The sequence below is a fragment of the Larus michahellis genome, chromosome 5 (assembly GCF_964199755.1).
Source record: "Larus michahellis chromosome 5, bLarMic1.1, whole genome shotgun sequence".
Classification (NCBI taxonomy): domain Eukaryota; kingdom Metazoa; phylum Chordata; class Aves; order Charadriiformes; family Laridae; genus Larus; species Larus michahellis.
The window spans coordinates 41,571,026-41,585,911 of NC_133900.1; the positions used below are offsets into that span (position 1 = coordinate 41,571,026).

General features: G+C 36.9%; 1 protein-coding gene across 3 annotated transcripts in view; it reads left to right on the plus strand.

The window, feature by feature from the left end:
* RAPGEF2 (Rap guanine nucleotide exchange factor 2) overlaps positions 1-14,886 on the plus strand; it is a 197,318-nt gene that overhangs the window by 102,329 nt on the left and 80,103 nt on the right. For 2 of the 3 annotated variants that reach the window (XM_074589796.1, XM_074589798.1), the window contains exons 5-7: positions 269-344; positions 3,065-3,232; positions 5,953-5,970. In XM_074589796.1, the coding sequence (XP_074445897.1) occupies positions 269-344; positions 3,065-3,232; positions 5,953-5,970 (262 nt within the window). The remainder of the gene's footprint in view (positions 1-268; positions 345-3,064; positions 3,233-5,952; positions 5,971-14,886) is intronic. The other variant, XM_074589797.1, reaches the window with a different exon arrangement.

Below are 14,886 nucleotides of genomic sequence, written 5' to 3' on the forward strand. Positions count from 1 at the left end.
TAGGCAGCACTTGATTGACACTTGTTTTAGGGTTAATAGAATTATCTAGCAAATACTCCTAATAAACTACGTAAAGACAAAAAAACACAGCGCTTGATGTCCTTGGGTATCAGTTACTTGTCGAAGGACATAAGCGTGAAACTTGTATTGTGCAGAGGTATGTACGTTTTTTTCTACGCCTGACAATACCGGGAGAAGATGTAAATATGCTTAGGGATTGTGTTATAGCTCTGATTTTTGTTCTGATGGATGTATTTTTGTTCTTCAGTTTTGGCAAGCGTTCCGCAGGAAGCTTCAGGCGTGGCTGTGAATGCATTGTTTTAGAGCCATCCGAAATGATTGTGGTAAGAATATTTTCATTCAGTTGCCTTTAAATTTTACAGACCAGCTTTGGTAACATTTCAGCTTCTAATAAAACTCGAAGTTTTCTGTTCTGCATGCAATCTTTTCATAAATCTAAGATGTCATAAATAACTTTCTTGCCATTCTTTGCACACATACTTGCATTGTTTGAGTGATAAAGGCACCTTTTATATTGCTGTTACATTTACTTTTGCATATTTCTTAAAAAAAATAAAGTTTTCTTGTGCTAGCCAAATAGTAGAACTTTTTGTGTGTGTGTTTTGGGTTTTTTTTTAAAGCTGCTGTATTATTATAGGTAAGCATAGATGCTTTAAAGTGTTAATCTCAGGTTAGCATAAGTAGTTAATGTTTGATTCTAATTAAATTTATCATCTGCTGCCTGACGTTTTAAGAAGCAGTTTGAACATTTTTAAAATTCTGCTGACTTCTGGGTGAAGGTTACTTCGTCAGCAGTATCTGCTTGTAGTCCAGTGCCAGAATAGCATCGTCTCTGAGGGTTCGCAGGCTCAAAAAGTTCTTAGTTGCCACCTCAGGGTGCATCATCTGAACAAATGCACAATCAATGGGCTAAACGTGGGTTTTTTTTCTGTCACTGACATAGTGACCACTTCATAATACAGGTATGACAATGATCTAAGCCATGTAGAGATGATAGCTCAAATATAGGCTGTGGCGCTAAACTTCTTTTTTTTTTCTGAAAAAATGACAGTTTCTGTAAAACTTGGAGAAGCTCAGAAAATTGTGGTATAGCTTTGGGCTTGTAGAAGAGATTAGGTTACTTGCTTAAAGTTGATCGGTAGAAAAAAAAATAGCTTTTTAACTTTATGCAAATGTAGGCATGCTTTTGTGGGTTTTAAGCTCTTTGTGATTTCACTGTAAACAGATAAAGATGATTGTATAATGGTAGCTTTTTCTGGCGGATGTTTGATGATGTATCTCCCTCTTCTAATTCTAATTAAGAAAATCATTTTAGGAAGCTAATACAAAATAGTAGAAGACACAGAAGGCATATGTGAGAAATGCCAATTGCCTTTTTGCTATCCCTAACTAAAGCTCTCTGTAACTTTATTTTGTAAAGGAGCAGCTCCTCAAAAGCAGCCCCTTCTGCCTCCCCATTTGCCCCTGTATTGGCCCCCCAATTTGGCTGGCCAGTTTGTGTAACTCCCATCTGACCACAAGTTCGGGAAACAGCTTGTTGTCCCAGATTTGTTCTCTAGAGGTATACAATTTGGGTGGTGGTAGCTGTGTGGATATCTCTGTCTCGTGTGTGCCTTGATAAGTTATAAAGAAGAGTGATATAAAGATAGGTATAGGGAAGGGAGATGACTAAACAACAAGATTCCAGAAGGAATCTACTAGACTGATGGATAATGTTGGGTCAGGGGAGGTACTCCCACATGAGTCATCTTAGTCCAAAAAAACCAACTTCTAGAGTTTTGGGAAAGCTGAAATTGAACACTTCACTTCAGTCCAGCCTTTCAAAGGAATAATTGTACCTTGACTAGAAAGAACCCCATCCCCAGAGTTTGTTGGGCACAGTAACTTTCAGTCTCAGGGCTGGATGGGGTCACTCTGTGGGGAGGAGAGGCGGGAGAGGTGTCGGGCGTGAGTGTCAGATCTGCAGTAGATCACCTCAGTGGTGAGGAGGTAAGCGTTACCAGCTCTTCCTGGTGAACCAGGGACTGTGCTCACCCCCTTGTGTTCGTACACTGAAAGTTAAGTGACAGGAGCTGACTAGTACGTGACACTTCTGACACAGACACGCCACGAATTCGTAGGAGTATTTTGTCTGATATTTCTTTTCCCCGTTGAAAAAAATATAGAGGAACCTTGCAAGGTGCCTCATAAGCTCTTCTTTGCATCTTCATAAATACTGTTTATCCTTAGGGGGTGGAACTGCATAGAAGGAGTTAACTGAGTCCCCATATAGAGCCAGTGCTGAAAGGTTGGCTTTCTTTTTTCTCATTTGCCTGTTAATCTTGAGTAAGGTTTCTATGAATAGGGTGAACATGGAAGAGATGTTGATTTTCAGCCGAGTTATGCTGTAAAAAGATTGTTCTCTTTCAGGAAAACCAGAATTCCTCGTTCAGATATTTTCATTGCAGTATACTGTTATGTAGTAATTTAGGACTTTTACTTGGAAGACGCTGAAACTGAGAAGAGTAATTTTATATTAGGATATACCTAATAGGTATTTTTTATTTTCCCTGTTGTTTTGAATTGATTTGTTTTTACGTAAATCCAGTCTGTTAGAAGTCCTTCTTTTACGCCCTCAAAATATTTGAGGTAAATAATAAAACCAGTGCTGCCTATTGGAGAGTGAAGCCTTTGCTGTAGGTTAGCTAGGGAAGATCCCAAGGGACAAATAGAGGTCAGCAGGAAAACTACCAAAGTGGTCTCTCATACCAGTTTTCTTTTTGTAACGTATTGAGTGGTGAAATGTTTATATTTGTGCAAGAGTAAGAAGGGGGTGAAGAAGGGAGAATTTTTCTTCTGTCATTTTTGAAAAGTGGTCATATTCAGTGATGCTGTTCATACCAACGTTGATTTTATCTTTTTTTTTTTCCCGTGGTGGCTTCAGTCAGTGCTGAAAATGCAGGAAATTCAAAGCTAACTGCTTTTTTTTTTTGAATAGGATTTGTTGTTTTTCTACCAACATTTTTATTTCTTGGGGGAAATGACACTCTTGCATCTGTTGTAGGTTGATTACATGGATGAAAATGAGGAGTATTTTCAGCGTCAAGCCTCTCATAGGCAATCTCGAAGAAGATTTAGGAAAATCAACCAAAAAGGGGAGCGACAAACAATTATTGATACTGTTGACCCTTATCCCGTGGGGAAGCCACCTCTACCTAGAGGCTACCATACGGTAAGTTGTCTGTATTTATGCTCCACAAAAACATAACCAGGAAAATTACTGGAAATAAAACAATCAAAATGGCTAAGCTTGCTGGTATCTTTAAAGAAGTGTGCTTCTGTAGGGAGGTTTCCCCTTAAAATACCGTGAATTTGGCCCATCAGTATGTGAACATGTGTGCAGCTTGCATCTCAGTTCAGAGTTGAAAGCACATTTCTTATGACAGTGAATGTCATATATTATTTCTTAGCATTCTAGTCATTATTTGAAATTTTGAAAGAAACTGTGTTCTCATTTCCTTTTGATATTAAGTTACGTAAAAATAGTTTAGTGTACAGTGTTAAAAGTTCCGTTAGTGAAGCACTCATTCTCCTCTATGATAACAGTTGTTACTGTGCTGCATTGCAGTAGGCCAAATACTTGGATTACATCTGTTGTTTCTTTTTGGTATCCAGAACTTGAATGTCAAATTAACCTTTACTGGTGCCTGCCTCGAGCCCTTTATGCTTGGGTTTCAGTGAGCTACATAGTCTGCCCATTATCAAGATCATTTGGAGATCATTTGGTCATTTTACTTGATTTCTTTTTTTTTTTTTTTTTTTAGGGGGCGTAATCTTACGTGTTGAAAGTTTCCAGGCTTTTTCTTGAGATGAAAATAAACTAATAATTACAATTTAGTCTGCAAAATATTTTATATGGCTTTTAAATTGAGAAAAGCTCTATTAGATTAATGTTTGGTTGGTGGTGATTTCAACTGTAAGCAAAATACTGGAAAAGCTGTTCGTCTTTGGCTCTCATTTATTTGTTTAAACCCCCAAATCTGCTAGAACCATAAAGACACAGGCATAAATAACTTTGTACATATTTAATCTCATTGAGTTCATTGGGCTGAATTTTGCACGACGTAAGCCACATGCGTAAAAATTTGCAGGATTAGAGCTTTGGTGTTTTTGAAATACTGTCTTCGACCCATTGCAGTTGTAGGTTTTTTCCATTTTTCCTTCTTTATCCTTATTCCTTAACTTGTTTGCCAGTTCCCTGTATATTCAGTGTGTGTCTGTAAGTGTGTAGATGTTTGATTACATCTGTTAATTATACAGGCTTTTCCTCATGAGTTGAATAATTACATTTTATGCCAACAATTTGTTTTTGTTTATACAACAGCTTTTAATGGTTTAATTTTCAGTGCAGTTTTAATTGCCTCTAAATTTAATATGGATTGAGCCAGTTCACTTGGTTTGAAGATTTACTGGTCTGTTTTTGGGGGGAAAAAAAAAAAAAAAAGTATGTGGTATTGTACTTTGTAGGAATTACAGGAAGAATTACTTTTGGTTGTATTTAGATATGTATGTTGTGCTTAGCAAACAGTTCAAGTGTGATTTTTATTTAACTCTAGAAGGACAATGATTAGATTACACACAGTGCCATTTGCATTCGTAGGTCCTTGCCTGTTGTATAAATTTCACTTTAGGTATGCCTAATGAGTTTTTGTGAGCTTAACTGGTGCTAAGAGCAAGAGCCCATTATGTGTCGTTCTGTTGTGAGAGTTCATAATGATTTCGTGTATGTGTTGGGAAATTCATTGCAAGCAAGATTTCATGTTGAGTTGGAAGAGATTGCCAAATAAACTGTAAAATTTGCAGTAATTACAGTCAAATGTTGCTTTAAAAAGTGTAATATGATGCATGTGACTGACTTTTCTCCCCACCCCTCCCCAAAGAAAATAGAGTCAAATAAGCTCAAATGAGTTTTACAATGTAGTGAAGACTCTTCATGCTGGCCCATTCCCTCCTATTTTTACAGTATTTGGTGATCTTGTATACGTCGTTCTCTCATTCACTTATACTACCAGTATTCTTTCTATCGCTTTAACCATATGTGTTAAAGGCTGCATTGTCTTTTCTCCCTTCCTATTTTATGTCTCTTGACCTCATTGTTTTAGTCTTAATTTCTTGAAAAATTGACTGTAGAAAGCAGGGGTTTTTTGGAAACATATAGGAATTCAAAGCATATTTATAGCACATATCTTGTGGGCTTGTTGCCCATCCGTTCTTTGGTCAGCACCTGTCAGGGTCTCATCTTTGATTCTACTTCTTAATTTTGGATAAATAATGGAAGAAGCATTAAAAAAATGCATATGTTCAGATATTGCAGTAAATAACATGCTAAAGCCAAATTTGAAAAGGATTAACATGATGCATTTGTTTTCAAGTTTGCTCTTCCCTGTGGTTATGTTCTGGTTTAGGTGTTAGGTACATGAGATTCAAACTAATAAAGCTGCTTTGATAGCATCCTCAAAATCTTCACAAAATGTGTAATTTTCTTATACTTTGTTTTACTCTAAATCTGTAGCTACCATGTAGAATGATTTTTGTTGTTGTTGTTGATAAATTATTAATGCTTTATGTGCAGTAGTCTCTGAGTGCTTTTCTTCAGAAAGTTCAAACAGTATTTTCTGAAGAAAGTTTTCTATATCTTTGTGAAAATGCAGTGTGAAACTTAGAGCTTAAATGAAGCTGCATGGCTGTGCTTTTCAAGAATTGAAAATTAAATGCAGTGTTCTCAGTTGTGGCATGGCTTTCTGCAATAGAGTCAACTTGTAGGGGATGGTGGACCCTCATTAACATAATTTTAACATTATCTTCATAGTGGTGGAATGTACTATGGCATGTCTGATAATGTTCATCTTTTCCTTTCCTCCTATATGGCATTCATTTCATTTTGGCTCACAGGAATGCACTAAACCTCAGGTATTGTAACTTACTGTGTATGGTCCACTAACAATTTACTTGTGGGTTTGCAGTGTGATATCATAATACTGATATGCAATGTTATGACTAAAATTGCCTCCTAGCCTTTGCTTTGATACTTGGGCAATCTCACTATGATGTAAAAATACTAATGTCAATGTGGAATTTGGTGACAGCACAGTGTCTCTTGCCCAGCCTGATTGACCTTTCTTCCTTGCTTTGACGTCCTGTGATTTAGAGAAAACAGAGAACAATAAGCAAACGGTATATGTAAAATATTAAAAGTTTGAAAGACTTTTCACTCAAGTGTCTCTTCCATGACATGGACGACTTAATCTTTGATTTTGATTTAAAAAAATAGGGCCCTTGTTGCTGTTTACTATCTATATGTCAGTAGGAGAGGGAAATGGAGTGCGACAAGATGAGCACCAAAGAAGCAACAAAAAGTTTTTGTTAGCTGAAAACTTACAAGAGTGCTTCTTGCTTGTCTTCTGTTTTGATGATGCATACTGATTTGGTATACAGAAGCTGGAGTTTGGAGACTCCTGTCAAAGTATGTGTAAATGGTCGTTATTTGAAACATAGGCTTGCCAAGCTAGGGAGAATAGTGTGTCTGGGTGAGTCCAAGTACCTTGGAATGGTACCAAACCAAACAAAATATAGAAGTTTTGTCTGACCTTGGATCTCAAATGCAGTCAGAGTAATCTGAATATCCGAGTGGCGTCTTTTAAACTTAACTTGTTTTTGTAATTGCATTTGTCAATGCCAAAGTGAGTAAATACTGAGCATCCACCAAATACAATGTTTGATAGAATGTGTCTTGTCAAACTGATAAACATCCCCACTAGTGTGCTTGAGAAATCTCTTGTGATAGAGTCGAAAACAAATTAAAACTATTTTTTTAGCTTCAAAATTCTTCCTTTCCTCATATATTACTTTAATCAATTCTTCTGATATTTTATCAGGAAATGTGTTTATTTTTAAAGTTCCTTCTGTGTCACATTATTCAATTCATTTCTTTATCTAAAAGACCCAGAGGGTTCAAATTTCAATACGGTTCCACTGTCCATTTTAGCAAGTGCTAAAATGCCCTCTTTCTTCAATATGTCTGCTGCGTTTCTTCTAGGAACCCAGTTTCTTATCTTCCGATCAGTGCTCACCAGTTTTTCAGTGGAATGGTCACTTGGCATTAAGTAACCTATGGTTACTAAAATATTATGTCAAGAGTGATAATGTGCTTCTCAAATTACGATAGGAATTTGAAATACTTCGTAGTATTTTGATAAGTTACCCTAATGCTTGAAGGACCATTTGAAGTGAAATCTAATGTTGAATATCGTACTTTGGCATGTTACTTTTGGAACAAGTGTTGCTGATTTCTAGGGAGAGGAAAAGAGAAACCTCATAACGTATGGAAATAAAAAGAATGTGTTTTATCAGACTGATAAAATGGCATCCTTTTTGCCTCCATTTGTAGTTTGGTAAAACAGATCTGTTCTTTTTCAGGGTAGGAAAAAAAAAGGCCTAGTAAGTTCAGGTTGAGCTGTTCTTACTTGAATCTGGAAAGCCTTGTTCAGATTTTTTTGATAGAAAATTTTTGCTTGTGCTTCTAATGTGTCAGAAAGTGATTTTAACTAGATTAGCGTTAACATCTCCTTACTTAATAACAGAAATTGGATTTTAACTTCTGAATGTGGATTTTCTTTCTGCGTGTATCTATACTTAAGGCTACTTAATGTTTTCAGTGAAAAGCCCTTTTTTTTTTTTTTTTCTTTGAACGACTTGACTGAAAGAGCGTGGACCCTTTCTCCCAAGAACCTACATGACTTTTCTTCTGCTTTAGGCCAATTTTAAAAAAAAAAAAAAAAAGAAAAAAAAACACAACCAAACAAACTTTAAAATAGAATAGTCACCTAAGGAGTGAATTTAAAAAAGAGTAGACTTTGTTGTAATGCTTTACTGACAATAAGCTTTGTGGCTGCTTTAGTGCATCCATGAAGAAGTGGTCATGCCCTGTCTGAGTGTTGCTGAGCTGGTTATTGTGTATATAATGCATGACATATTTCGTGTAAATTAACGGAAGTTCGTAAAGGGAAAGAACTTCGTCCAAAATAAGATGCTGTTCTTTAGTGGCACAGAGTTTATGAGTAGTAATTTATAAACCTCTGGTTTGTGATAGTCTGTATGTCCTGTGCCTTGGACTTGATATGTAAACTGAGATGTGGGCTTTTACTAGTCTGTACCGTAGCCTTTGCTTTGCTAAAGGTAAAATACCAAAGCTTACTGGGGGCTATTTAGAGCGCTGCAGGTAGGCCTGTAAGTAAAACACTGAAGCACCTGTGAGTAGCCCTGAACAGAAAGTATAGTGTGTGGGTTTTGACTCTGTGAGAATCTGTCCAGATTTGAATTAGTTCAGAGGCTTATGAAAATTGCCACTAGTGCCTCCTCAGCCGGGCTTTTTTAACCCAGCTGCTGAAATCCATGCAAAAGGTCTCTCTGCATTGAGTAGCCTTTCTTATCCCATTCAGCTTGAGATTCACGTGAGGGGACAATCCGTTTACCCGGTGTCGGAAGGAAAAGAGCAGTGGGCATGGAGCCATCAATAACCCCGGCTTCTTCCCCAAGTTACGAGCATGCAACAATTTTATCCTCACACACTGTGCTATGGAGCCAGTCATCGTGCCGATGCGTTAAGGGCAGGCAAATATTGACCCTCTGGATTTTATTTGAAGGAGGTGACTGAAAATTTGAATGAGAAGAGGGCTGGAAATGAAACCATATGTATAATGTTGCTGAGTCAAGTCTCACCTGCAGCCATGACTACCTGAAAAAATAAGTATGAGGGGTTTTTTTCTAGCTTTTCAAATATTTTTTTAAAAAGTATTAGAAGCTGCTCACTTAGTAGCAAATTGTAGAAACCTTGCTTCCTGCCCCCATTGTCTCTTATAACTAATACTTAGTGCAAAGCATTGGCAAAATAGCCTTATTTCCTTGATACTATTTGCATTTACGTTGTCTGCTGAGGGTCTAAGATTTCCTATATTGAAAATTTATGTTCAGATTGTCCTGTCTTACGAAACAAATTTGCCTTTTCCTTTGTCTGCAAAATTACATTTTAAAAATCAACAAAGCTGTTGTATGTCATACTTCCACATTTAGGGAAGGATTTTAAAAAAAATATGAATTTTAAATTTTTCTGCCTGAACTTGATCAAAAGCCTAGTTTTCCTTTGTTCAGTGTGTGTAGCTACTGAAGCAATGTGGAAGTTTACAAGATGACAAGCAGTGTATTCTTGTGGTTAATATAACAGATGAGAATTCAAAAAAGCTGATTGTATTTTAGGACTTTGTTACAGAAGTCCAGTATAATTTGGGAGAGGGCTTCATGTTAAAAACCAGCATAACACAGTTACTTCTCTGCATATGTGTTTATGCTCATGTTGTAAAATACATATTGCTGGGTGTCTTTCCACGGACACTACAAATGATCATGAAACACCTCATATGTGCTTGCTTCGCAGCAATGTGGACTTTACAGTATTGTGATATACCTTCTAGAATGTATTCTTCTTAGTGCATTGTATTCTACATTGTAAATTGATGCCAATATAGTAGTGTACTTAGTCATCGTTATTACGTATAGAATATCAGTTGTTTTAGTTTGAATCAGTAGGAACAATTGTCAGATACCCGATCTACAAGAAATCAGTTTAAAGGAATACTGTCAAATCTTTCAACCCTGTAAATAGCTTCAGCTTTCATTGTATCTGATGGTTTTTAGGATTATCTGGCACTTTCATTCTAATACAAGTTCACTTAATAAAGCAAAAAGCAAACCACAGAATCAATTGTGAGTATTCGCATTAATAAAACTTGCTTTTAGGAAGAAATAACTACATCTAAGCTAATTTGCCAAGTCTAAGAAAATTATTTGATAGGGCAATGAACGAGGAGGTGTGGACACATTGAAAGCTTGACGTTATAGACAGGTATAAAAGATATGGTGAGGTCGTGGGGGTGAAAAAAAACCATCCTTGACCTTGGAAGTGTTGTGCAAGTCTATTTACAAAGGGAAAAAGGCACAGCAAAACTACGGGGGATCTTAGTCAGGTACACTTGGTCGTCAAAAATGTTTGGGGAAGCAGGATGTTTGAGGGGTTTGGCTTTAGAGACTTGTATATGTTATGGCAGCTGAGCCTATTTAAATAGATTCCATTTTTGAACAGGATGCTAGTTTAGTTTTCCCCCAGATAGAGGATGAATGTGAAGAGCAAGGAGAAAGGAAGCTGAGAAGGTCCTGTTATGTGCCACAAGCAAAATGAAAGCAAAAAAGTCATCTCACTTAAATAAAAATTGGACTGGACTCATTCTGTTCCTGGATATGAAACTAATTAATTAATTTAAGTAATGTAAGCACAGAAATGGTATCCAAAACATAATTGTACACACACCTAAATTTGCAGTGTATTGCCGACGGGAAGTGTCGTGGTATGTGAGGGTGATTTAATCACATGTTTTTGCATGTGTGATTAAACACCTTTCTGTTTTTGTTTGCAGAAACAAATTTGTCTCTAGTGATAACACATTCAGTTTAAAATAATTTATTTAATATTTCTAATGTTTATATTTAAAATGAAATAAACTGTAATGATCATTCCATTAATAAAAGAAAGGGACTAGTTCTTAACATTGTCAAGTGCAAGTGGAAAGTTCCTTTTACCAGGAAAGCTATCTGTTTAGTTGCTTTTGTTCATTTACAAAATTAAGTGTGCAATTTCAAAAGCAGCTGGTTTTATTATTCTATGATGGTGACAATCTACTCTTGGAATGAGACTGATCATCATGCTAGGAAGTAATACAAAATACTAAGTAGATATACATAGTATTTGTAATAATTGAACACGTGGAGTAATGCTAATTCCTGAAGCGCGTGTCTGTGTTACATATGCAGGTGTATTTTGAAGTGAGACGCTACAAATATTGTGGGGCAGTTTTATCTGAAATATGAAATTCCTGAGATGATTTGGGCAGTTCCCATTAACCATTTTTTGTATAGGAGTTGGATGTTTCATTATGGGAACAGCCCCTGGTAATGTTGTTATGACAATATGTAATTCCCATCCCTGTGTTCTGTGTTTGTCGCAAAACGCAATGTTTTTAGTCACACGGCTTCTTTCCTTCCTCCGTGTTGAAAGGGACTATTGCTGTTTAAGGTTATGTAGTATGTTATGTATTATTGTTAATATACGAGAAATGCTATCATTTTATTTTGTGTAGCACCCGAAGCAAAACAAAATTGTTAGTTCATCATCCTTTTAGTAATGTCTACTGGCAAGCTAATGCAAAATTAATGACATGCAGTGTGTTATTTACTCGACTTGCAGCTTCTGTCAGAGGATGTCTATTTTTATATATTACATCATCCCTGTTGCAGGACTCGGATATCCATTGGGATTTGCTGTTCTTCCATTCCCTTTGGAAGGGCTCACATTGATGAAATAACTGGATTTGTAATTGTGATTAGATTTGGAAATTCAAAGAGAAACATTGAAGCTGTGCAGTATTTTCTGCAACTGAAGTGTCAGTAATGTTACTGAGTTTCTTTTTTTTTTTTTTTTAAGATATATTGCTGACACTAGGTCCTGTTTACCGCTTGTAGAGTTTCCAATACTTTGTGACCACACATATTTGAAACTTTGCTTAACAATAGCATAGATCTTGCAGAGTAGCGTGAGCTTTTTTGTGGTTACTGACTTGTGATGTGCTCTTTTATATTATATGAAAGATTGCTTTTCTGAGATGTAGGGTATAAAACTAAATGTGAGGTTTGTCATCAAAGCAGACAGTTGTTCGTGCCCCGGAAAAATGAATTTTTCATAACTCTTTTCTAAACTGATCATTGCATAATGTAACTAAACACAAATATTGAATTTCCACCACTTAAGCTTGATTAGAGCTGAGGAAGATTAAAAAAACAAACACATGCATGTGTTCTTAAATATTTTTTTTAAATAGGATATCCTCATTAGCGTAAGGTTATTCATTTAGAAACAATGTTTGCATATAAAAATACATATAGGGAAATGGGATCTGCATATGCATTATATTTGTAGAATACCAATACAGATCCTTTCAACACTGGCATCTCTATACAGATGAGCATCATGAGTGACAGTCCTAATGTGGACATTTGCTTACTAAAGCATGGAAAGAAGCTGTCAGTTCATTTTTTCCCAAGCATCTGAGCCACTCTTGCGTGAGCTGTGCTTGACATAAAGACTTAAAGATAAAATGATTAGTATTTGGTGTCAATCTTTCCACAAAAGGTTCTGTTTCTGATCACAACAGTGCTCTTGTATTTGATTTGAATCATTTAAAATGATCATTTTGCTGAGTGAATTTCAAAGCTCTAAAAAATTAATAAAAGTAGTAGTTTAAATATCCTGAGCAACTAAGGAAGTATGTATAGAATTGAAAGATGGGAAAGATGGAACGTTCCAAGAAGGCCAATAGCATGCTGGCTTTTATCAGAAATAGTGTGGCCAGCAGGGCTAGGGAAGTGATTGTCCCTCTGTACTCAGCACAGGTGAGGCCGCATCTTGAATACTGTGTTCAGGTTGGGCCCCTCACTACAAGACAGACATTTTGATGCTGGAGCGGGTCCAGAGAAGGGCAATGAAGCTGGTGAAGGGTCTAGAGCACAAGTCTTATGAAGAGCAGCTGAGGGAGCTGGGGTTTAGCCTGGAGAAAATGAGGCTGAGGGGAGACCTTATCGCTCTCTACAACTACCTGAAAGGAGGCTGTAGATAGGTGGGTGTTGGTCTCTTCTCCCAAGTAGCAGGTGAATAGGACAAGAGGAAATGGCCTCAAGTTGTGCCAGGGGAGGTTTAGATTGGATATTAGGAAAAATTTCTTCACTGAAAGGGTTGTCAAGCATTGGAACAGGCTGCCCAGGGATGTGGTTGAGGCACCATCCCTGGGGGTATTTAAAAGATGGGTAGATGTGGTGCTGAGAGACATGGTTTAGTGGTGGACTTGGCAGTGGTAGGTTAACAGTTTGACTTGATGAAAAAGACCTCTTAAAGGTCTTTCTCAACCTAAATGATTCTATGATTCTAAGTCCAGAAGGTCAGTTATTCTTTCACTTCAGTTCAGGGGAGCTAACAAGTCCTTAGTAGAGCAAGGTAGTTACCTTGAATTTACCGCAAGGTTTGTGTGTAAATTCTTTCCCTCTCCTTCACCACCCTGTTAACATGGTTACGTAGCCATACTCAGGTCACGATGAAACAAAGTTGTTGTTAGATGTGAGGCTGAGCACCCTTGAGCATTTCTTAATTCCTCGTATTTGGACATCTCTGATGGAAAGATTTATTTTTTTTTTGTATAATGAAAAAAACTTTTGTTGTTTCATGGAAGGTCTAGTCAAAGTGTTAGTATTCTGTTGTATGCGTAATGGGTATGGGGAGCTGGATTTTTGTTTTGAGCAGTTAGCCTTAATTATCTTTGAATTTTCAGATAGTAAAGTTTTGATACGCACCTAGAACAGCTGGCAGGTGTTATGCATATTGTTGATGTGGCTGGCATAAAAACTACACAGATTGTGCTATTGCTCTGTTTTGCATTATTTGTATATGTGTGCGTGTGTGCATGTGCTAAAATGTAAAATATTTTACCTTTACCTTTTCTTCGTTTCACTTCACTAAATTATATTCTCTATATTACTCTTGAATGTTGTAATTTGGTGAGTATAAAGGCCTGCAGCTAACTTGTTTTAAAGTCTGCAAATGATCCATGGTGTGCAAAAGATCATCTTAAAAGTAAGCACGCTAACAGGTCTTCTGATAATCTTGGAATACAAAACAATATAGAATCAAATTATTAGGGATACTCAATCTGGTAGATGCACTTCTACCTCATTTTGTTTAGCACTTCTATAACTAGGTAACTGATGTTGAAATTGCAAGGGAAAATCGTAGTTTTAAATTTGCAAGATGGGACATCAATCAGTTGGTAGTAGGTTCCAGGCCCCCTGTTTTATTTGATAGGGGAAGAGGAGAGGGAAAGGGCATTTCTTAGAATTTTATATTAAGGTCTCCTTATTTCAAGGATATAATGTTGTGTTTTGACTTTTTTTCCTATCTAAAACCAATTTGGCTCATTTTGCTTGATAATTATTTTTAGAAGTAAGGGTCAGCTATAGTTTGTTACTGATAAAAGCCAAAGGTCTGGATAAATTATTTCTGTTCAGCTGCTAGAGCCAGGGCACAAAGCTCTGAAGGTATGTTAGTGCATGGTGCATTACACAAGGGAGGATATACAGGGGCATGAGAAGAGAATTTTCCAAAAAGAAAATGATCTTATGCTGATAAACTGGTTTTAGCGTTGATTTTAATTGGGAACCCCTGGAGTGGGCTCTTTGGAGAGTCTCCCTGGGAGGAGACTGTGACTGGAGACAAACCCAAAAGTTATTTCCTTCCAACAGACAACCGAAGTGAATGAAAATCCTCTGTAACAGCAAACGGCCCTTTGAAAGTTAAACTTCCTCAAAATACGAGAGAGAAGTAGTTAGATGTTCAAATAAACATTCAAGGAGATGGACCGAAAGGACTCAACATTTTACATATGGTAGTAAAATTGATGCACCATCTCCACCATTATTTGGGGAATCTGGAAACCGAAGGGCAGACTGGAGGTTTTCTGCCAGTCCCTGTCTATGTCTGCACCTGGAACATAGCGATGAGAGTTTCAGATTCTCCCTTAAAGCTTCTGAGTAAAGTTCAAGAAAAACTGTTAGAAAGCGTATTGTGTTTGCTTAAAACAAAAATACTCCCCCTTCTCTACTGCCAGAATCTCCCAATGAATAAACAAACAACAAAACCCAATAGAAAACCAGCTAGCATTTAGAGAAGAATGGAAA